The sequence below is a fragment of the Hypanus sabinus genome, chromosome 9 (assembly GCF_030144855.1).
Source record: "Hypanus sabinus isolate sHypSab1 chromosome 9, sHypSab1.hap1, whole genome shotgun sequence".
NCBI lineage: Eukaryota > Metazoa > Chordata > Chondrichthyes > Myliobatiformes > Dasyatidae > Hypanus > Hypanus sabinus.
In genome coordinates, this window is record NC_082714.1 from 96161509 (window position 1) to 96184342 (window position 22834).

General features: G+C 46.3%; 1 protein-coding gene across 1 annotated transcript in view; it reads right to left on the reverse strand.

Annotated features, from left to right (window-relative positions):
• LOC132398883 (stereocilin-like) overlaps positions 1-22834 on the reverse strand; it is a 150086-nt gene that overhangs the window by 43627 nt on the left and 83625 nt on the right. The window contains exons 34-44 of the mRNA XM_059978715.1: positions 22370-22539; positions 21463-21566; positions 20372-20499; positions 19205-19313; positions 16951-17169; positions 10275-10442; positions 7774-7914; positions 6809-6867; positions 5829-5946; positions 2602-2720; positions 1014-1149 (exon numbers count right to left, since the gene is read on the reverse strand). Coding sequence (XP_059834698.1) covers positions 1014-1149; positions 2602-2720; positions 5829-5946; positions 6809-6867; positions 7774-7914; positions 10275-10442; positions 16951-17169; positions 19205-19313; positions 20372-20499; positions 21463-21566; positions 22370-22539 — 1471 coding nt within the window. The remainder of the gene's footprint in view (positions 1-1013; positions 1150-2601; positions 2721-5828; positions 5947-6808; positions 6868-7773; positions 7915-10274; positions 10443-16950; positions 17170-19204; positions 19314-20371; positions 20500-21462; positions 21567-22369; positions 22540-22834) is intronic.

A 22834-nucleotide genomic window follows, 5' to 3' on the forward strand; every position in this document is an offset into this window, starting at 1 on the left:
ATGATTACATTAGTCCCGCTCACTGTATTTGTCGCCAGGACGCAGAGGAAGTTGGTGGACTTCTTCTGATGCATTGTGTGTCTGTTGCGCTCGAGTTTTCGGATTGCAAAAGACGGTCATTCACTGGTGTGCGTAAGTAGCTAGCCCGCAGCTCACCGCCTCAGATCCCCACAGAGATGCATGTGAACATGGCAAGCACTAGCGACACGCTTTCTTCACCAAGAGCATTGCCTTCAGGAGGGTACGCGGCTCCCAGCAGCGAGCATCAGCCGCGCCACTATGTAGGAGCTATCGCAGGTAGCGTCTCCTCCAGTCAAAGTGCTCCTGCGCCTCCAGGGAGCAGCGTTCGAGCGGCATCCATCCCGCCACGGTGTCTCAGGGCTGTGCAGTGGCTCCAGCCGCACCAGCCCCTGCTTGGCCGGAGGTGCTCGTGGGAATCGAGCCCCGAGAACTCCTTCGGGAGCCAGTCCCACACAGTATGTGCTGCCTCGCAGTGATACCCACCGTGACAAGCCGAGCCCGTTCCTGTACGAGCTGATCTTGCACACTTCACTTCATTGCCCTCGCCTAACGTCCGTGGCGGCCCGTCTTACCATCACGCGTTGTGGGAAGCCCACATTAGAAGACTCTCTATGCAGGGGTTTTCCTCTGTACGTTGGAGACCTGAGGTGGCGGGGGGGGGGGGGGTGTTTCGCAGAAGGTTAAACCCTGGAACGGTGCCTCCCCGCTGTTGATAACATTGTAGATGGTATTAACTCTACGTTAACTCTAGAATAACCCCTAACATTTGTATGTCTTTGATATTTGAATAAAGTTTTGTACGTTTACTAAAAAAAGGGGCGGTACTGAGTGTTTACTTCCTGAAACTCAAGGTGCAAGGTCCGTCCTTGAAGTTGTAGAGGTAAAGGGCAGATGGGCTGTGGACTATATGAGCTGACTTCCCCTCCCCATCTCCCACCCGCTGGTCGGTATGAGGCAATTGTGCTCATCTACCCCGCCCACCCTGTACCCACCAGGCAGCGCAGGGCACGTTCCCGCAGTGCCACTCGGACAGGAGAACTTCGTGGCAGCAGCTCCAGCTTTGCCTCAGCCATCTGTGCGAGGAAACCGCTGCAGTTGTTGCCGTACACACGGGTCAAGGATTCTTCCCTGTGGGGAGAGGAACAGTGAGACAGGCTGACAGCTGCCGATACAGACCGTGTCAAAACAGCCCACACCATACCGGCGTATAACACCCCACAAACCTAACATCAACACAAACCCCACCCACTCATCCAAAATCGATGCACATCCCACTACACAAACCCAAAATCAACACTCACCCCAAACACTCCAATGTCAACGTATACCCACCCAACAAACCCATCAACACACACCCCAAACACCCCAATGTCAACTATACCCACCCAACAAACCCATCAACACACACACCCCAAACACCCCAATGTCAACGTATACCCACCCCAAACACCCCAATGTCAACGTATACCCACCCAACAAACCCATCAACACACACCTACCCCAAACACCCCAATGTCAAAGTATACCCACCCAACAAACCCATCAACACACACCCACCCCAAACACCCCAATGTCAAAGTACACCCACCCAACATCAACACACACCCACCCCAAACACCCCAATATCAACGTATACCCACCCAACAAACCCAACATCAACACACACCCACCCCAAACACCCCAATGTCAACGTACACCCACCCAACATCAACACACATCCACCCCGCCCCACACACCCTAATTGAACACACGTCCCACCCCCACACACCTAACATCAACACACACCAATCCCAAACACCCCACCCCACAAACCCTAAATTCAACACACAGCCCATCCCACTCATCCAACATCAACACACACTGCATTCCAAACACCCAATATCAGCAAACACCCCACCCAAACACCCCACCCCACACACCCAACGCCAACAGACAGCCACGACAATAGTCCCACCATATAGCAACAATCCCACCATACTGATGCACACCATCCCACACCCCCAACACTGAAACACTCCATTGCAACACAAACCCAGTGCAACAAGCACACCATACTGATACGCCCCGCACCCCCAAAGCCAACACACATGCCGCTGCAAAATCCCACTGTATCGATCTGCACTACCCCACACATGAAAGACCAATTTGTACCCCATAGTAACACCACAACACACACACCCAACGCCAACAGACTCCCATCGCAATACCCCACGGTAAATGACACCCCCCAAAAAAAAGATTACCCATCAACACACACCCCACCCCAGAAAAATGGAGAGCTATATGGGTTAGACTGGCCGTGGAGCACGGTAAACAATTGTCACAAAATCATGGCCTGAAGAGTCTGTGCTTGTTGTCCTGTATACTACTATGTTGTATGTCCTTTCTGATACCACACCAGTGACTTACAAGTGTAAGTAAGAACTTTGAAACTTGATCAGAGGTATGAGATCCAGGGATAGTGAACAAGGGGGGTGAGGAGGAAGAGGACGGAGCACTTGCCACGGGATGCCCGAGTCCCTCATGTACACCAGGCACTGAGCAGGAACTGAACCCTCTCCGAGACCCTCGGTTACTTACCCCAGGAAAAGCAGGGCTGAACTGGGAATGCTCTTTGATAAGGTTTCCACTGCCTGGCCGTTGGCATTTGCTGGCAGATTCCGGATTTTGTCTTGGAGCTTCTGCCCAGCGCACATCAACTGCAAAATCAGAATGTTTAGATGTTACCTAGTTACCAGCTGGTGGGATCCCTCAGATCCAAGTAGAACTGATGGATTCTTAGACCTCGACTTCTACAAGGCATTTCATAATGGCTTCAAAGCTAAAAGCAGTAACGGATACAGAAGTGATTAGTCCAATGCGGGTGAGTGATAACATCATGAAGGATCCCACCCACCTTGGTCATGGACTATTTGTCCCAATCCCAACAGGGAGTAGTCTACGTAGCATTCACGCCAGGACCCCCAGGGGGTAGATCCTGGATGGCGAGGGTCCTTAGCGATAGGTGCCACCTTTTTGAAGCATCAGCTTTTGAAGATGTCCTTTGTGGTGGAGTTGTTAGTGCCCATGAGTTAGCTGTGTTCCGCAGCTTCTTTCCAAAATTATGATAATAAACCAACTAGATATGAAGGGTTATTGTGGGAAATCAAACCCCTCTTCTCATTACTACCTGAAAGCATACACTCTGTGTTTTAGGAACAGCTTCTTCCCCTCCACCATCAGATTTCTGAACAGAGGTGAGGACAGAGGACTGGCAAGTTTAGGAGTGTCAGCATAAATGGGTTGCTGAGATGTTCAAATTCAATCTCAAGTTGCAAGTTTAAATATCATTCAACCGTACATGAATATAGCCAAACAGAACAGCGTTCTTCCAGGGACAAGGTGGAAAAGACATTAACAACAGTACACTCCACATAGCACTCAGGTCCTTAGCAGAGGGTTACGACGGTTATAATGTCAGAAAAACATTGTCACAAAGAGCGAAAAGAATTAATATCTCCCTAGGACCTGAGTTGACCTGATCCATCTTGTTCTTCCACCAAGCAAACACTAGATGGCAGCACTGAACAAGCATTAGCGAGCAGTGACAACAGACCCCAACCCAGTTTGAACTCCAGCGGCACAGAGCCAGCACAGCAAGGAGTGGAGGATCAGAGTTCAACTTTTGCATTGCTATAATAACCAGTTGAGGTCTCTGCAGCTTTTTCTGGCGACACAACAGGAGCAGAGGTCGTGAAGGACGTGACCAAAGGATGTAAGAGGAGCATATTTTGGCAAAGGGAACAGGAGGTGGGAAAATTGGTTCAGATTCAGATTTATTTATCGCATATTCATTGAACCACACAGTGAATTGAATGACTGTCGTTACAGGTCGCAAATGTCGCCACACATTCTGGCGCTAACACGATGTTCGGCAGAAGCAACAACAGCAAAATAAGACCCATTCCTCCCGACGCACACACACAGTCCTCCAATCACAGGTCAGGCCATCTCTGCTCAGCTCTCCAGCTTGAAAACTAAGAAAAATAGTTTATTTAAACAGGAAGCGATTGCAGAGCTCAGAAACGTCGAGGGACCTGCGGGTCCCAGTACAGGACTCCTTTAAGGCTCAATACAGGTGCAGCTAGCTATTGGGACAACTCAATGTTATCAAGGATAAGTGATCAAATTTACATACAGTTACAAGTATTAGAAATTTGCTGTGGTGTGTCAGCGTGACATGCAGCAAAAATAACAATCATAAAATGATAATTAATTATAAAGAATGACATAAAATATAAAGTTAAAGGTTAAAGTACAGATATGGAATAAAGTGTGCATAAAAGCATTTTTGAGATGTGGGAGGAAACCTGTATCTTCACGGAGAGGAACGTGAACGTGCAAGGTTTCCTCCCAGATTCCGAAGATATGCCGGTTAGTATGTCGTACAGATGCACGTTAGCGCATTGCGATCAGCTCACAGATTGCTTACTGGACAGATACCTAGCTGTGCTGTCTACTGAGGGAAGGCAAAGGTTGGAGAACGTGATGGAGAGTTCAGTGTAGACAGGATGTTTCCTCTTGCGTGAAAAAATAGAAACTGGGGTCATTTCCGCATTATGAAGGGGGAATATTTAGTTCTGCTTTTATGTAACTGCACACGTGGTTTAAAATGTTAAAAGTGCTATATGATCTCAAAAATTATAGGGCTATCCGCCAGAGTGAATATGGATTTTGTAAAGGAAAGTTCGACAAATGCTCTAGAATCCTTTAAGGACAGGGTGGTCCCACAGAGGTGATAATTGGATTTCTAGTAGATATCAGACAATGAGTTCTGCCTGGAGTCTCAGGTCAAATATTGATATGAACTGGAGACTAGTTAACCAAGAATGAGGATAAATGGGCCTGAGATAGCATTAAGAGTGGAGTGTCACAGTAATGTGTTACTGGGCCTCAGCTATGAATATCTATATTAATGAGTTGGCTAGTGGGTTCTCCAGGCCTTCCAGTCAGTGTGCAGGTAAACTGGTTTACTATTGTCACATTATTATTAGTAGTAGTAGTAGTAGTATCACTTCTTTATTTTTGTATTTGCACAGATAGTATCTTTTGAATGCCCAAATTGGTGCAGTCTTTCATTGATACTTTTACGGATTCATTGAGTATGCCCACAAGAAAATGAATCCCAGGTTGATATGGTGACGTGTATGTACTTAGATAATAGATTTACTTTGAACTTTGAAGATTGATAAAATAGAGTGAAAAATGTTTTCTACAACATCAATTCAAATAATTTAATCACATCAATACACTGAGGGCGTACAAGGGAAAACAATAACAGCATGTGGAGTAGTGTCACAGAAAGTGTAGTATGGTGCAAGAGCTGTGAAGTAGATTGTGAGGTCAAGAATCCATCTCATTGTGCTAAAGTTCATCTGATAGTCTTCCAGAGTCTGATAACAGAGGCGTCCTTGAGCCTGGTGGTCTGTGCTTTCAGGCTTTTGTATCTTTTGCCTGATGGAAGGAGGAAGATGGGAGAATGTCTGGGATGAGTGGGGTATTTGATTTTGTTGGCTGCCTTAATGAGACAGTGAGAAGTATGGACAGTCCATGCAGGGGATGTCAAACAAGGAGTCTAGGATGTGGGAGACAAAAGTATGATGCTGATCATCACTGACACATGTTAAGCTGCTTTCTCTCTCCGATAATGGTGTTACTCTGTAGTTCTCAGACTGGGCACATTGAACCCCTGGGGTGCCTATGAGAAAGCTGAGCCCTCTTACTGGCCTCAGACAGAAAGAGAGTGGATGAGGGACAGTAGACAGTACCTGTTTCCTTGACAGCCATGTGGTATTCCTCAATGCCAGGCCCATCTTCATTCCAAACTGGTCACCATAGGTAGTAAACATCTCACAGGTCACGCCCTGAGTCAAGGGCCCCAACTGGCTGTGGGTGGCAAAAGATGTATAGAAATGATGGCAGAGTGGGCCACAGAAGTTGCTTCTGCACTACAACTCTAAGACCTAAAACCACAAGGCACAGAAGCAGAATTAGGCCATTCAGCCATCGAGTCTGCTCTGCCCTTCATTCATGGCTGATTAATTTTCCCTCTTAGCACCATTCTCCTAAAAACATTTTACACCCTGACTAATCAAAGCATATCAACCTCTGCTTTAAGTATACCCTGTGACTTGGCCTTAATGAATTCCACAGATTCACAACTCTCTGTCTAAAGAAATTTCTTCCTTATCTCTGTTCTAATAGGATATCCTTCTATTCTGAGACTGTGACCTCTACTCCCCCACAATCAGAAAAATCCTCTTCACTCTGTCTAGGCCCTTCATTACTCTAAACACAAGAAATCTGCAAATGCTGGAAATCCAGAGTAACACGCACAACGCGCTGGAGGAACTCAGCAGGTCAAGCAGCATCTATGGAAATGGATAAATAGTTGATATTTTGGGTCGAGACCCTCATCAGGATTGGAAAGGAAGGTTAAGAAGCCAGAATAAGACTTGATAGTTTTCAATGAAATCTACTGTCATTCTTCTAACCTCCAGAGAATATAGCCCAGATTCACCAAATGCTCCTTGTATGTTACCCCTTTCATTCAAGGATCATTTTCGTGAGCCTCATCTGGACCCTCTCTAATCAGCACATCCTTTCTTATCCTCTCTTAAACAAGGGACTTAAAACATGAACAGACAAACACCTAAACCTGTGAGCACTTTTTTTGTCACCAATTTGCATGGTTATATAGACAGGCACTTTGAAAAGCACATGGCAAGATTTGCGGAGTTGGTGTTACCTGAATTTACTGGCTGACATGGATCCATTGTTCAAGACAACTTTGCACAGGTACAGAGCCTAAACCAGGCAAAAGAAATTGCAAGAGTTAGATCATAAGGCGAGGGTAATTTTGATGTCAATAGATGCAGTAAACACATTTTCAACTCATCTGTACACAAAATGTTAAGTCAAAAGTCCCTTTGAATTTCCACTGGAATGTACACTCTGTTACCTCTTTACCTAACAGAATGGCTGCTGAGTGTATGTTTGTGGTTTTCTGCTGCTGTAGCCATTCCAGTTCAGGGTTGGACATGTTGTGTATTCAGAGATGCTCTTTATCACAGCACTGTTGTAATACGTAGTTATTTGAGGTGCTGCCACCTTCCTGCCAATTTCAACCAGTCTGGCCATTCTCCTTGGGCCTCTCTCATAAAATGGCATTTTCAGCCACAGAATTACTGCTCACTGGATATTTTTTACCACTCTCTATAAAATCTAGAGACTGCCATGTGTGAAAATCCCTGGAGATCAGCAGTTTCTGAGATACTCAAACCAGCCCAGCTACCACCAACAGTCATCCCATGGTCAAAGTCACTTAGATCACAGTTTGGGTTGAACAATAACTGAACCTCTCAATGATGTCTGCATGTTTTCATGCATTGAGTTACTGCCGCACACACGTGCACACGACATGTCTGGTGTATTCTCGGGAAATGTCCATTATGTACATAGCGTGTTTCCACAGATGACCAGCAGATGGTGGGTGAATGTACCAATGAAGTAGACTTTACCAATGAATTAAGTAACTGTTTGTGTGAAGCAAATTGTACCAATATTATGGATAGTTCCTATTCCTAGACAACTGTTTGTCATGATTTTATGTAAGGTGATGGGGAGGGTGAAACGATGGCACCAGGAAGCCAATGAGTCTGGCTGAGAAGGTGTGGGTGGGAGGGAGGGGTTTCGGCAATAGGATCAACTCACCTGACCCACGGTCCAGGGTTTTTCTGTCAGGTTCTGCAGTTTCCTGACATTTGCTTTCCTGATAGCTTGGAGGGGCAGTTCCTTCAGCAGTGATCCCGACAGAGACTCAAGGGCAGTCGTACTGTTCACCCCTTTCAGGATCTGCATGGGGAAAATAGAGATGAGTCTCACTTCTGCTTTGAAGAGCAAGGAGAACAGTAGACCACTCACACAGGAAATGCTGGAGGAACTCAGTGGGTCAGGCAGCAAGGTACGGAAATTAATTAAGAGTTAACATTTCAGCCTGAGGCCCATCATCAGGACTGGGAAGGAAGTGGGAAGATGTCAAAATAAAAAGCTAAGGGGAGGAGAAGGAGGACATGCTGGTAAGTGAAAGGTGGAAAAGGTAAAGGTCTGAAGAAGAAGGAATCTGATTGGAGAGGAGAAAGGATTATGGGAGAAAGGGAAGAAAGAAGGGCTACCAGAGTGAAGTGATAAGCAAGTGAGAAGAGGGTAAGAGGGGGGAAACTTACTGAAAGGATAAATCAATAATCTTACCATCAGGTGCAAATCTACCTAGAGGGAATGTGAAGGGTTGCTCCTCCTCCTGAGAAGGGCCCCTCGTCAGGTCATCCAAACACTGCTGACATTTCTCCTCCTGTTTGTTCCCTGTCCAAACCCACGTGTGATTTTCCCCAAATCCATCACCTTTCCAACCTGTGGTTCAGCTCACACAAACTCTTCCACCCTGGAATCCTCCCAGCCCAGAGTAGAAGGTGATTTCAGAGGGTTTATTGGGCCACGGACGGTGCCTCAGAGGCCAGAGTCTCAAAGCTTTAATGGAATATGGATCAGCTGGGTGGGATCCCAGTGGAATGGTGAGAAGGCAAAACCTCGAGGAGAGACACTGTGCAGCAGTTGGAGACGATGCAAGGTGAGGCCCTTGTTTTTTCTTCCTCGGTCAAAAGCCGACTTTCAGTCCCAATGATCAATGAAACAACGATTTGAAAGAAATAGAAACTGCAATCCTTACAGTGTGCACCTGGACTTCCTGAGCAGAATTACCATCCTAGATTGCACCTCTGCATTTAACATGTTAGAATAGAGGGAGCTTGACCCTGTGTCCAACCTCAGGAGTGTTTGATGGGACAATATGGAGGGAGCTTCACTTCATGTCCAACCTCAGAAGTGTGTGATGGGACAGTGTGAATGGAGTTTCACTCTGTGCCTGACTGTGGGAGTGTGTGATGGGACAGTGTGAATGGAGTTTCACTGTGCCTGACCGTGGGAATGTGTGATGGGACAGTGTGAATGGAGTTTCACTCTGTGCCTGACAGTGGGAATGTGTGATGGGACAGTGTGAATGGAGTTTCACTCTGTGCCTGACCGTGGGAATGTGTGATGGGATAGTGTGAATGGAGTTTCACTCTGTGCCTGACAGTGGGAATGTGTGATGGGACAGTGTGGAGGAAGCATCTCCCTGCGTCCGACCCCAAGTGTGTGTGTGAGATGGGACAACATGGAGAGAGCTTCACCTTGTGGCTGTTCCAGGTCATGTGTGTTGGGACAGTGTGGAGCGAGCTTCACTCTGTGTCTGACAATATGGAGGGAGTTTTATCCTATTTCTGACCCCAGGAGTGTGTGATGGGACAGTGTGGAAGGAGCCTCCCTCTGTGTCTGATGCCAGGAGTATGTGAAAGGGATGTTCAGAGGGAGCCTCACTCTGTATCTGACCACAGGAGTGTGTGATGAGATGGTGTGTAGGGAGCTACCCCCTGTGTCTGATCCCAAGATGGGGCAATGTGGAAAGAACTTCATCTTGTGTCTGACTCTGGAATTGTATGATGGGACAATGTGAAGGGAGAATCACTCTGTGTCTGACCACAGGTGTGTGTGATAGGATGGTGTGGAGGGAACTTTACTCTGTGTCTGACTTAATGAATGTGTGATCAGTCAGTGCGGATGGAGCTGCATTCTGCATCTGACCCCGGGAGTGCGTGATGAGACAATGTGGAGGAAACGTCACTCTGTGTTTGACCCAGGAGGGTTTGATGGGAGGGTGCTGCATCCCCATGTCTGACCCCAAGTGTATATGATGGGACAATGTGAAGAAAGGATCACCTTGTGTCTGATCCCAGTAGTGTGTGATGGGATAGTGTAGAGGGAACTTCTCTCTGCATCTGACCCCAGCAATGTTGAATGAGGTGTGCAGAGGAAAGTTCCCTCTGTGTCTGACATCAGGAGTGTGTGATGGGACATTGTGGAGGGAGATACACTGTGTCTGTCCCCAGATTGTGAGATGGGATGGTGTGGAGGGAGCCTCACTCACTATCTGACCCAGGAGTATGTGAAGGGACAGTGTGGAGGGAGCTTCAATACCCTGCCCTGGATAGCTGAGGTTGCTAAGAGCTGGGGTTTACTGAAATGTTGAGACAAAGCCGAGGGACTGCCCCTGTTATGAATGTTCTGGCTGTGGGAGTATATCAACGACTGGCGGTTCTGTTTCACTGTTCTGCTGTTACCGTTTCTACAATGGTCTTCCTCTGGAAGGATGACATCCCTTCGGCCTCCTTCTCCAGACCTTCCTTGGCCGCCTGGAGTAGCTGTAACCCACTCACGTTGCGAAGCACTTTGCTGTTGAGCCCGCTCACCAGACTTCCCAATTTCTTCAGATCAGAGCTTGAGGAGATCTGTGGGAGAGGCAAGGATCAGCAGAAAATCAGCTGGGGTACTGAACTCTTTCAGCATTGCAAACATCCTCTCTGCAAATACTCTGTCTAGACTTTTCAATATTCAGTAAGTTTCAATGAGATCTCCCCTTAGTCTTGTAAACGTCAGCAAGTATAGCTTCAGTGTCACCAAACACTCCTCACATTAACCTTTTCATTCCCAGAATCATTCTCATAAACATTCTCTGGACCTGTCCATTGCTGGCACCTCTTTTCTTAAATATGGGACACAAACCAATCTTTCCAGCAGACCAGTTGTCTCAAGCCTCCACTTAGAATGGAAACTATCCACTAACACACTCAGGTTTCTACTTCTAAGCCCACTTTGAATCCAATTTACTACTTCATCCTCAATGCCAAGTGATTGAACCTTCTGGCCAACTTTCCATGCTGTACCTTGTCAAAGGCCTTGCTAAAGTCCATGGAGATAATATCCACTACCTTGCCTTCATCACCTTTCCTGGTGATATCCTCAAAAAAGGTCTATAAGATTGGCCAGACATGACCTATCACACATTAAGTCATCCCTGTCTTTCCAAATACTTATATATCCTGCCCCTTAGATATTTACTCACCACTGACTTCAGGCCAGCATGCCTACCAATTTCCCAGTTTCCTATTAGAGACCTTCTGGAATAACAGAACAACATTATATATCCTGAAGCCTTTCAGCACCTCACCCTTTGCAAACAATGTTTTAAATTCCTCTTTCTAGGCGCCTGAAATTTCTGCACTAGCTTCCCACAAGGTCCAAGTGTTCACCTTGTCAGGCCCTGGGGTCCTCAATGATGTTTTGCCTCAGTTATATAGACTCCTAAGAAAATACAGATGCAAAATAGCCATTTAAGATCTCCCCCATCTCTTTTGGCTCCATGCATGGATAATCTTCCAATTTTGCTCTTAATATATCATTAAAAGCCCTTCACCTTATCTGCCAGAGTAACCTTATGCCTTCATTTAACCCTCTTAATTTCCTTCCTGTGTTCTCTAGCATTTCTTATACTCAAGTACCTCATTAGTTCCTTTCTGCCTATACCTGCTATGCTCCTCCTTTTTAACCTCATTGTCTCCTGAAATCTGTACTCTCTCACTGCTACAGTTGGAGGCTTCCATCAGCTTCAAGAGGGTGATAATCATACCAGTACCCAAGAGGAGCAAGTGAGCTGCCTCAATGTTGGTTGCCCAGTTGCACTCACATCTACTGTGATGAAATGTTTTGAGGGGTTGGTCATGGCCAGAATCAACTCCTGTCTAAGCAAGGACCTGGACCCACTGCTGTCGTCACCAGAGATCTACAGTTGATGCAATTTCACAAGCAATTTCACAATTTCACTTTGGAAGTAGTAATAGGTCAAGCTGCAGTTTATTGATTACAACTCAGCATTGAACACAATCATAACCTCAATTCTAATCAAAAAGTTCCAGAACCTGGGCCTCTGTACCTCCCTCTACAACTGGATCTTTAACTTCCTCACCAGGAGACAATAGGCTGTGCAGATTAGAAATACCATCTCCTTCTTACTGACTGGTGCACCTCAAGGATGCATGCTTATCCCACTGTTCTACTCTCTCTACACCCATGACTGTGTGGCTCGGCCAGCTCAGATTAGTGCAGACCAATCGATTCAAAGAGAGAAAGGTTCGCACAAGGTGTGGAGAAGAGTTTAAGAAAGGAGCGTTTCATGGAGCTCGACGCATTAGCAGACCAATCGATTCGCAATTCATTAGCAGAAGCAAACAGGGTCAAAGTGGAGCAGCCATTGTGTGAGTGGACCAGTGTAGGAGTGGGAACTTGAGGCCTTGTCTCAAGAGGCTTTGGAGAGGAAGGACAAGTAAGTTGCAGGTAAGGCCTAGTTGAATAAAAACTCACTAAATTGCAGCTAATTAAATAAAGTAGGGATGATGTAGGATCAGGTGATGTGCTGTAGCTGCATGAAGTGGGAGCTGGTGGACCCCATTGGGTTTCATGATGACCACATCTGCAGTAAGTGTTGGCTGCTCGAGAAACTCAGGCTCAAAGTTGATGACCTGGAATCAGAGCTTCAAACACTGAGGCACATCGGGGAGGGAGAGAGTCATCTGCATTCTCTGTTTCAGGGGGTAGTCACACCCATTAGATTAGCTGCCTCATATTGGGTCTGTGGTCAGGGACAAGAGGGTGTGACTGTGAGTGAGTCGGCTAGTGGGATCCAAGGGACAGTATTGGAGGAGCCTCAGCCCTTGAGCTTGTCCAACAGCTCTGAGATTCTTGCTCCCTGTGTGGATGAGAGTGGGGGCTGTCGGAAGGATGAGCAACCTAACTGTGGTACTGTAGCTCAGGGAGCCATTCAAGAGGGGGGTGGAGAGAAGAGAAATGTAGTTGTAATTGGGGATAGTATAGACAGAGTTCTCTGTTGTGATGATAGAGCATCCCGAAGGCTGTTTTGCCTGCCTGGTGCCCAGGTTTGGGGCATCTTATCTGACATGCAGAGCAATCTGCAGTGGAAGGGCAAAGTTCTAGTTGTCATGGTTCATGTGGTTACCAACAACATAGGCAGAATGAGGAAAGAGGTTCTGTTGAGGGAATTTGACCAGCAAAGGACTAATTTAAAAAGCAGAACCAAAAAGGTGGCAATCTCTGGATTACTACCTGAGCCACATGCAAGTTGGCAAAGGGTCAAGAAGATTAGAGAGCTAAATGTGTGGCTCCAGGATTGGTGTGGGAGAAGTGGGTTTGAATTCATGGGAAATTGGCACCAGTAAGTATACGTAAGACAAGGTTGGATAGATTTTTGCATAGTAGATGAATTAAGGGTTATGGGGGAAAAGGCGGGTAGGTGGAGATAAGTCCATGGCCAGATCATCCATGATCTTATTAAATGGCGGAGCAGGCTCGACGGGCTAGATGTCCCACTTCTGCTCCTATTTCTTATGATCTTATGATCTAATGCACTCAATGTCAATAAGCTGAAAGAATTGATAATTGACTTCAAGAAAGGTAAGTTGAGGAAACACACACCAGTCCTCATCAAGGATTCGGAAGTGGAAAGGGTAGGCAGCTTCAAGTTCCTATGTGTCATCATCTAAGGATCTATCCTAAGTCCAACAAATCAATGCAATTACAAAGAAGACAGAACAGTGGCCATATTTCATTTGGATTTTGAAAAGAATTGGTATGTCACCAAGGACACTCACAAATTTCTACAAATGTACTGTGGAGAGCATTCTAATTGGTTGTATCAACATCTGGTAAGGAGGGGCCACTGCACAGGATCAAAATAAGTTTCAAAAAGTTGTAAACTCAGTCATCTCCATCATGGGCACCAGCCTCCACAGCATCCAGGACACCTTCAAAAGGTAACACTTCAAGAAGGCGTCATCCATCATTAAGGACTCTAATTACACAGGATGTGTCCTTTTCCCATTGTGTGTGAGATTCACACTCAATGTTTCAGGAACATCTTCTTCCCCTCCACCATCAGTGAACCCATGAATACTTCCTCAGTATTTGGTTCCATCTTGTTTTGTATTACTTATTTATTTTTGTTATATATATCTTATTTATTGTTTTATTATTGTGTATTTCAGTGTACTCTATCCCAAAACCTCAGATTTCACAACCAGTGCCAGTGATATTAAATATAATTTCAATATTCCATAAACCTGTTAACTTTGCCTTTCATTCTGATAGAAAGATATAGGATCTGTACTCTCAGTATTTCATTTTTGAAGTCCTGCTACTTACCAAGCATGCTTTCATCAGAAAACATCCTATCCCATCCACATTTGTCAGAGCTTTTCTAATGCCTTTAAAATATATGGAATAAAATTACATTATAGTAATGTAAATAGGTGTCAGGAGGATGGGTTGTGGGCACATGGGCTTTCTGGATCTAACAACTTCTTCCTGTGTTACAAGGATGTGAAACACTAACAACTCAGGATGTTTCAAGAGGACTAGAATATAAAAGCAAGGATGTAATGCTGAGGCTTGGTCAGACCACATTTGGAATATTGTGAGCAGTTATAGGCCCCTTATCTAGGAAAGGATGTGCTGGCGCTGGAGAGGGTCCAGAGGAGGTTCACAAGAATGATTCCAGGAATGAAAAGGTTAACATATGTAGAGCATTTGATGGCTCAGGGCCTGTATTCACTGGAGTTTAGAAGAATGAGGGGGCATCTCATTGATAGCTGTCAAATATTGAAAGACTAGATAGAGTGGATGTGGAGAAGATGTTTCCTATCATGGGGAACTGTAAGACCAGTGGGCACAGTCTCAGCATACAGGGACATTTCTTTAGAACAGAGATGAGGAGGCATTTTTTTAGCCAGACTGTAGTGAAACTGTAGAATTCATTGCCACAAATTGTTGCAGAGGCCAATCATTGGGTATAATTAAAGCAGAATTTGATAAGTTCTTGATTAGTAAGGGTATCAAAGTTTATGGGGAGAAGTCAGGAGGAATAGGGTTGAGAGATAATATATCAGACATGATGGATGGGTGGAGCAGAATCAATGAGCCAAATGGTCTAATTATTCTCCTATGTCTTATGGTCTAACATTGTCCTTTCTCCAACTTGGGACCTCAGCTGATGGACCAGTCTTATCCTTCTCCATGGTTATTTTAAAACTAATAGACTTCTGATCAGTAGAACCTCTTCACACACTTCTGTCACTTGCTTTGTCTTGTTCCCTGAGAGGAACTCTAGTATCGTGCTCTCCCTAGTTAGAACCTCTATTAATTAAACTTTCCTAAACACATTTGAAGAACTCTATCCCATCCAGTCATTTCAGAGTAAGGTAGTCTCAGTCATATGTGGAAAGTTAAAATCACATAGTTCCTCTGAGTGCAGTAGGCCCTTTAGACCACAATGTTGTGTTAATCTTTTAAACTACTCTAAATTCAATCTAACCTTTCCCTCCCACATAGCCCTCCATCATCCATGTGCCAACCCAAGAGTCCTTTATGTGTGCCTAATGTAACTGTCTCTACCTCCACCCTTAGCAGGGTGTTCTGTGCACCAAACACTCCGTGTTTTAAAAAAAGCCTACCTCTGACATCCCCTCTATACTGTCTGCCAATCACCTTAAAATTATACTCCCTTGTATTGGCAGTTTCCACCCTGGGAGAAAATCTCTGGCTGTCCACTCTATTTTTTGCTTCTTATCATCTTATGCACCTCTATCAAGTCACCTCCTTAGTAATAGCAATTACACTCACTTCTATTCCCTAACACTCTTGAATTTCTGGCACACTGCTGGTGTCTTCCACTGTGAAGACTAATGCAAAATACTTACTAAGTTTGTCTGCCATTTCTTTGTCCCCATTACTACCTCTCCACTTTTGTTGCTGCTTTACTCTTTATGTATCTGAAAAAGCTTTTGGTAACCTCTTTCATTCTACCTTTCATCTTCCTTTGTTCCAAAGAGAAAAGCTCTAGCTCTCTCAATACATCTTCATAAGATGTGCTTTCTAATTCAGGCAGCATCCTGATGAATCACCTTTGCACCATCACTAAAGCTCTCACATCCTTCCTACAATGAGGCAACCAGAACTGAATACAATATTCCAAGTGTGGTATAACTAGGGTTTTCTAGAGCTGCAACATTAAATGCTCTTAAATGTGATGGTACAACAAATATGCCATCATAAGAATCTTATCAATTGTGTGGCAATTTTAATGGACCTACAGACTCCAAGTTCCCCCTATTCCTCCACACTACTAAGAATCCTGTATTCTGCATTCAACTTTGAATTTCCAAAAGTGAATCACTTCACACTTTTCCAGGTTGAACTCCAACTGCCACTTCTCAGCTCAGCTTTGCATCCTGTCAATGTCCCATTGTAATCCTCAACAACTTTTTTTACACTATCCATAACACCATCAACCTTTGTGTCATCTGCAATCTTACTAACCCATCCTTCAACTTCCTCATCCAAGTCATTAATAAAAATCACAAAGGGCAGATGTTGCAGAACAGATCCCTGTGGAACACCACTGGTCACCGACTTCCAGGCAGAATATTCTCCATCTTCTGCCTTCCACGGGGCAACAGTAGGGTGAATGCTCTCAATCTTTTTCCCAGGTAAGGAAAGCTAAAAACTAGAAGGCACGGGTTTAAGGTAAGAAGTAAGAGACTTGAGGGGCAAGATCTTCTCGCAGAGGATGGTGGTTACCGTATATGAAATGAACTGGCAGAGGAAGTGGTGAGGTAGGTATGGTAACAACATTTAAGATACACTTGGATCACATCCAAGCAGCTTACACGTTTACATGCCAAAGATGTGCAATGCACTGGCTTGGTGGTCATCATGACAGTATGGGTGAGTTGGGACAAAGAGCCTGTCTCCATACTGTATTACTCGGGAAGTAAAGAAGAGGTTGATGATAAGGTTGTCTGCTTTTCTTTCAAAAAGCACCTCTTTATGGCCTGATATTCAGCCAGTGAATGTCCTACTCTGCTATTTGCGACAGCTTTCTCCTCTTACCTCTCCTCCACTTTTCAGGAACTTCTTAACCAGAATCTTGGACTTCTTCTTTGTCCAGTCCCCTCGGCCCAGGTCGGAGATGATGTCAGGGATGTCTTGGTCGCTGATGTTGGCAATCTGCGTGCTGGAGAGGGCAGATGCAGAAGGTCCCATCTTTTGCAGGAATTCTTTGTTCAGTGGCTGCTTCTGGGCCAAGTCCCTGATTATGCTATTGAGGTTCTGCAGTACAAGGCAGCATTAGGGATCCCATCAAGACTAACATCCCTCTTCACTGGTTTAATGTAAAGACCGTGATTATCAACTCACATACTATGGTAACCCAATCGTCAGCCTAGCCTTCATCCACAATGCACCTAAAATCTACATACCATCCAAACACAATCCAATTCTGGATGTTCACCCCAATCATAGACCTCACAACATCATAGACCAGCCCCACACCACAATCCCAACCCTCGCACCAATACAAATCCATAACACCATTCTGAACCCCTCACCCCAATTGCTAGGCCACGCCTCAATCCCAATCTTTTACCACAATCCCAAATCCTCAACCTAATCCCAAAACCTCACACCAATACAAACCCTCACCCCACCCTACCCTACCCTAATCCCTCAACCCCAACGTCAATCCTCCACCTCATTTCCATTCATCCCCTTGCCGACATCCCATCACCTCATCCCAATCCCGAACATTCACTCCAATCTCATCCCCTTTCCCCATTCCCAAACCCTCAGTCCAATCACAAATCCTCACCCCAATCCCAAAACTCACATGAATCCCAAACTTTCACTCCAATCCTAAAGACACATCACTAATCCCAAATGCTGATCCCATTCCCAAAACTGCAGTCCAATCCCAAACATTTACCCCAAGCAAAAACCTCACACCAATCCCAAAACCTTACCACAATCCCAAAACCTCTCCCCAATTCCAAACCTTCACATCATCCTAGACCAGCCCCTTACCCCAATATCAACCTTCTGCCTCAATCCCAATTTCTCAGCCTAATCACAACACTCATCATAATCCCAATCCCACAATGCAATCCCAAACTCTCCTGCCTTTACCCTAAACACAATCCCTCATCCCAATCTCATATCCTCACCCCAAATGCATTCCCTCACCCCAGTTCCAAACCCTGATCCCAGTCACAAACCCTCATCCCAATCCCAAACCTTCACTCCAATCCCATCTAGTCATCCCAATCCCAAACCCTCATACCAATTCCAAATACTCACACCAATTCCAAACCAAAACCCACAACCCAATACCAACCCACACCCCAATCCCAACCTCTTAGCCCAATCCCAAACCCTCAACCCAATATGAAACCCTTGCCCCAATCCCTCACTGCTATCACAAACTCAACCCAGTCACAGCTCTCTCCAATACCAAACACACCCCAATCCCAAACTTCACCCACCTCAAATCCAACCCTTCATCCCAATCCTCATTCCAGTCACAACTATCCCATCCAAACCCTCATCTCATTCACAGCAATCAAACCAATCCTAGCCCCTCACCCGAATCACAAACCTTCACCCCAAATCCCATACCCTTACCCTAATCCCAACCCTTCACCCCATATCTCATACTCTCATCCCAATCCCATCCATTCACCCTAATTCAAACCCACATCCCAATCCCAACCCTCACTCCAATCTACACCCTCATCTTATCCCAAACACTCACTCCATCTGAACATTCACTCCAATTTGAACCCACACCCAAATCCAAACCCAATCCGTGCTGTGGGAGAGGTGGTGAGGTGGCACCACCTTGTGTCAGGGTCTGTGAGGGGGTGTCACACTGTAGGAAGGATGTGGAGGAGGAAGCACTGTGCCGTGGGAGGGACGATCAGGATGGATCAGGTGGGAGGGGTGGTGAAGAGGAAATGCTGGGTGGTGGAAGAAACTGCTGCACATGGGTGAGTGGTACCGAGGAAGGTTCGCGCTGATGGAGGTGAAATAGTTGTAATGTGAAATGTCAGCCCTACAGTTGGGTATCAAAGGTTTTGTGGCAGCAACTGTAAGAATGGGAATTTCCCATTTGAAATTTAAATGGTGCTGAGTGTTGCATAGATCCATCGTTCACCATTCTCTCGGTAATGCTCCCCAACAGCACACACAACATGCCCCAAGATGTCTTCATTCTTACACATCTGACCCCCATGTTAAGCATCACTTGCTCTGCATAGACACAAGTGTCATATTTCTGCCCTACATAGTTAATATCTTATATTAATTTCACCTTCTGGGCGTCTTTGTTCTTACACTTTTTCATGGTGGATAGAAGGACCTCAGTGATATCTTTGTCAAGTGATTTTGCGTCATTATAGAAACAAGCCAATCCTCCCAAGCTGAAAGACAAGGAAACAAGATCTACTGCTGTGTGTGGCCGAGGACACTTGATGCTAGGCCAACCTCATGGTTCAAGTTCAAATTCAGCTTTATTGTCATCTGACTGTACATGTATACAACCAAATGAAACAAAGTACCTCCAGACCATGGTGCACCCAAAAAGCACATAAACAAAATAATTCCACTAATGAATTAGTAAAATATAATTCAAAATTCCTGTGAACTACACAGCACAGGTAAACAGTAAACAGCTCTCGGTCCTGGTGACAACACCACGGTGGTGGCAGGGTATTCATTAATCCCCCAGTCTCAGGGACGAAGCTCAAACACGAGGAAATCTGCAGATGCTGGAAATTCAAGCAACACACGCAAAATGCTGGTGGAACGCAACAGGCCAGGCAGCATCTACGAAGGGTCTCGGCCCAAAACATCGACAATGCTTCTTCCTACAGATGCTGCCTGGCCTGCTGCATTCCACCTGCATTTTGTGTGTGCTGCTGGAGGGAAGCAGCTGTTACCAGGTCTAGCAGTCCCAGTCCTAATGCTTCTGAACCTCCTTCCAGACAGTAATTGGTCAGGCAGACTGTGGGATAGTTGGTAGAGATCCTCAACAATGCTTATCACTGTGCAGCAGTTCCCAAGGGAAATTTACTAGCAGATGCCACTGAAAAAGGTGGGTGACCCTTGGTCTATGCACCGCACAACACCCAAAGTCACTCACACCTGGCAGAGGGCAAAACTCCCATTCAGGATAAAACCCCTAAATGTCACAACAAATCATGTGTGATAATGGGGGAATGTCACACTTTGTGAGAGAGGCAGTACCGAGGGAAGGTCACACTGTGGTACAGAGGGAGGGCCACTCTGAGGGAGCATAGCACAACACACTTCCTCCCCATCTCCTCCCACCAGCCCCCATTTCCCCACCCTGCTCATCACCTAATCTTCAATCTTTCCCACCACCCTCCAACCTCTCACTCATAATCCCCGCAATCTCCCGCCCCCACCCCAACCTCCCCCATCCCCCCCCACCTGCCAGAGTCCAGCCTGCACATACCGGGTGATGTTTCTGAACTTGCAGTGAGCACCCAGCTGAGCTAGAAGCTTCTTCCCCCGCATGGAGTCCATGTCGGATATGCTTGAGAGGTTCCTGGCAATGTCAGGACCAGCAAAGAGGTTGCAGAGCTGAGGAAGTTGAGGAGAGACAGCAGTGAGCAGTGGGACTGGCGAAGTTGCCACAAACCATGTTGGCCAATCATTCCTCAGGTACACATCCGGGGAGCACAGAAGTGGTGCTGTCCCCAGCTGGAGTGCCGTGCTGTTCTCAGTCTCCTTATCCCTAGGTCAGACATCCCACACAGTTCCCATCTCCATATTCCAGGGTCAGACCCAGAATGGAAACACTGCGGAGTTCCTTCTCCTGATCAAATACAGTCCAGGAGGACCATACATAATCCAGGCCCCAGAATTTTAAAATGGAATCTAAAATACTTAAAGCGAACCACAGCACAATCAATGGAGACAAAACTGTATGTGAGTCAAGGACAAAAACCTTCTCTCAATACCATCCAATCACACACTCCTGGAATCAGAGTGAAGTTCCTTCTGCATCATCCCATCAGACACTAACAGGGTCAGACCCAGAGTGAAACTCCCTCCATCCCATCGCATCACACACTCGCAGGGTCAGACACAAAGAAGCTCCTATCGCACACTCCTGTGACCAGACACAGAGTGAAGATCCCTCTACACTGTCCCATCACATACTCCCCAAGATCAGACACAACAAAGCTCCCTCTACACAGTCCCATCAAACACTCTTGGGTCAGACACAGAGTAAACCTCCCTCCACCCTGTCCCATCACACAACCCCAGGGTCAGACACGCAGTGAAGAATCCTCCACACTGTCCCATCACATACTCCCAGGGTCAGACACACAGTGAAGAATCCTCCGCACTGTCCCATCACATACTCCCAGGGTTAGACAGAGAGTGAAGTTTCCTTCACACCATCTCATAACACATTGCAGGGCTTGGGGAGGTTGGTGGCTAGGTTCATGTTGCAGCTCAGTACTCCAGGTTCTGTGGATGACCTCCCACCGTGTAATCCATCCATTTTAAAGATGCCATTGGTCCATTCAGAAATACCTGCTGAGGCCGGACATGAGCAAATTCTTTGTCAGGAGCATCGAGGATGAAGAATCCTATTGTATCCACAGTTCTATTGGTCATCTGCAGCTGCTTACATTTACCTTGCGGAAGAAGAGCAGAATTTTATTGACACATCTCCTCCTCAATGCCACAGTTACTCTTGCAACTCACCCATTGCATTCAGTTCCTCCTCAACCCCTCTTGAGGCCCAGTCTTACCCCGCTTTTCCATATTTAATTATGCCTACTTAGAAATTGTGATTGAATCTATTTCTACCATCAACAGCAGCACGTTCCAAGTACCACCTATTCATCCCACACACTTCAGATGGGAGCCAGGGACAGCAGGGGTGAAACGGGGGGGGGGGGGTCACAGAGACAGGAAGGCAGCCACAGAGATGGAAAAGGGATGTAGGGTCCAGAGACGGTCACGGAGATGGGGAGGGATGTAGAAGCCAGCAAGAGTCACAGAGACAGGGAAGGATGTAGGGGGAGGGATGTCGGGGAGGGAGGGGGGGTCAGAGATAGGGAGGGCTGTTGGAGAGGGAGGGGGGGTCACAGAGAAGAGTTTTGGATTCAATCTGAAGGTGTGGTTATTGACTACAGAGATGAGAACTGACCTCACCCAGGCAAAGAGAAATTGTTGGGATTCTCTCTGCAGGAGAGCAGCAGAGTTTCAGTCAGTGGGTGGGTGTTGCTCAGAGTTCAACAGGCTATCAAGACATACAGGCTGATGGCATGGACAGACAGCTGAGGAAAATGACAAAGTTAAGGGACAAATGCCTTCCTCCAGCCCTCAGGGAAACCTTGATCTCAGATGTAAAGTGGTGAAGGAGGTAAGAGGATGGAGAAAGGGCACCAGGGGCTTAGATAGAGGCCACGGTAAGAGATGCAGAGCTTCTCACCTGCTGGAGGTCTCTTTGTAAATGCGGATGAGAGGCCTGTCTGCTTCATGGGTTGCATGTCCTTCCCACCCTGACACTGAGCTGACACCAGACTCCGTCTGGCCCATTGGAAGACTTGCATCCGAAAGTCCAGGTTCATATTTTGGTATCTCTCACGTAAGAACTTCATCCTGGGGAGAACACCACCTATCAACTTCATGCCAATCAATCCTAATCAAGGTGAGGCAGTTGCAGCCATAGTGGGTCAGACACATGCAGGGAGAGTCTGGCAGTCACACCATTCTCTGAGGAGTGGTGGGCATTGAGAAGCACGCACACACCTATCTGGATGCCAGGGTGGGGTACCCAGGCTGCCTGTTTAGTACACAGACACATCTCACCCTGGGACACCCAGGGTGCCTGTTGTTGATCCTGCTTTCCTCGGTTTACGAGGGATCAGAATGCACAGGCTGTGGACCCCTTACT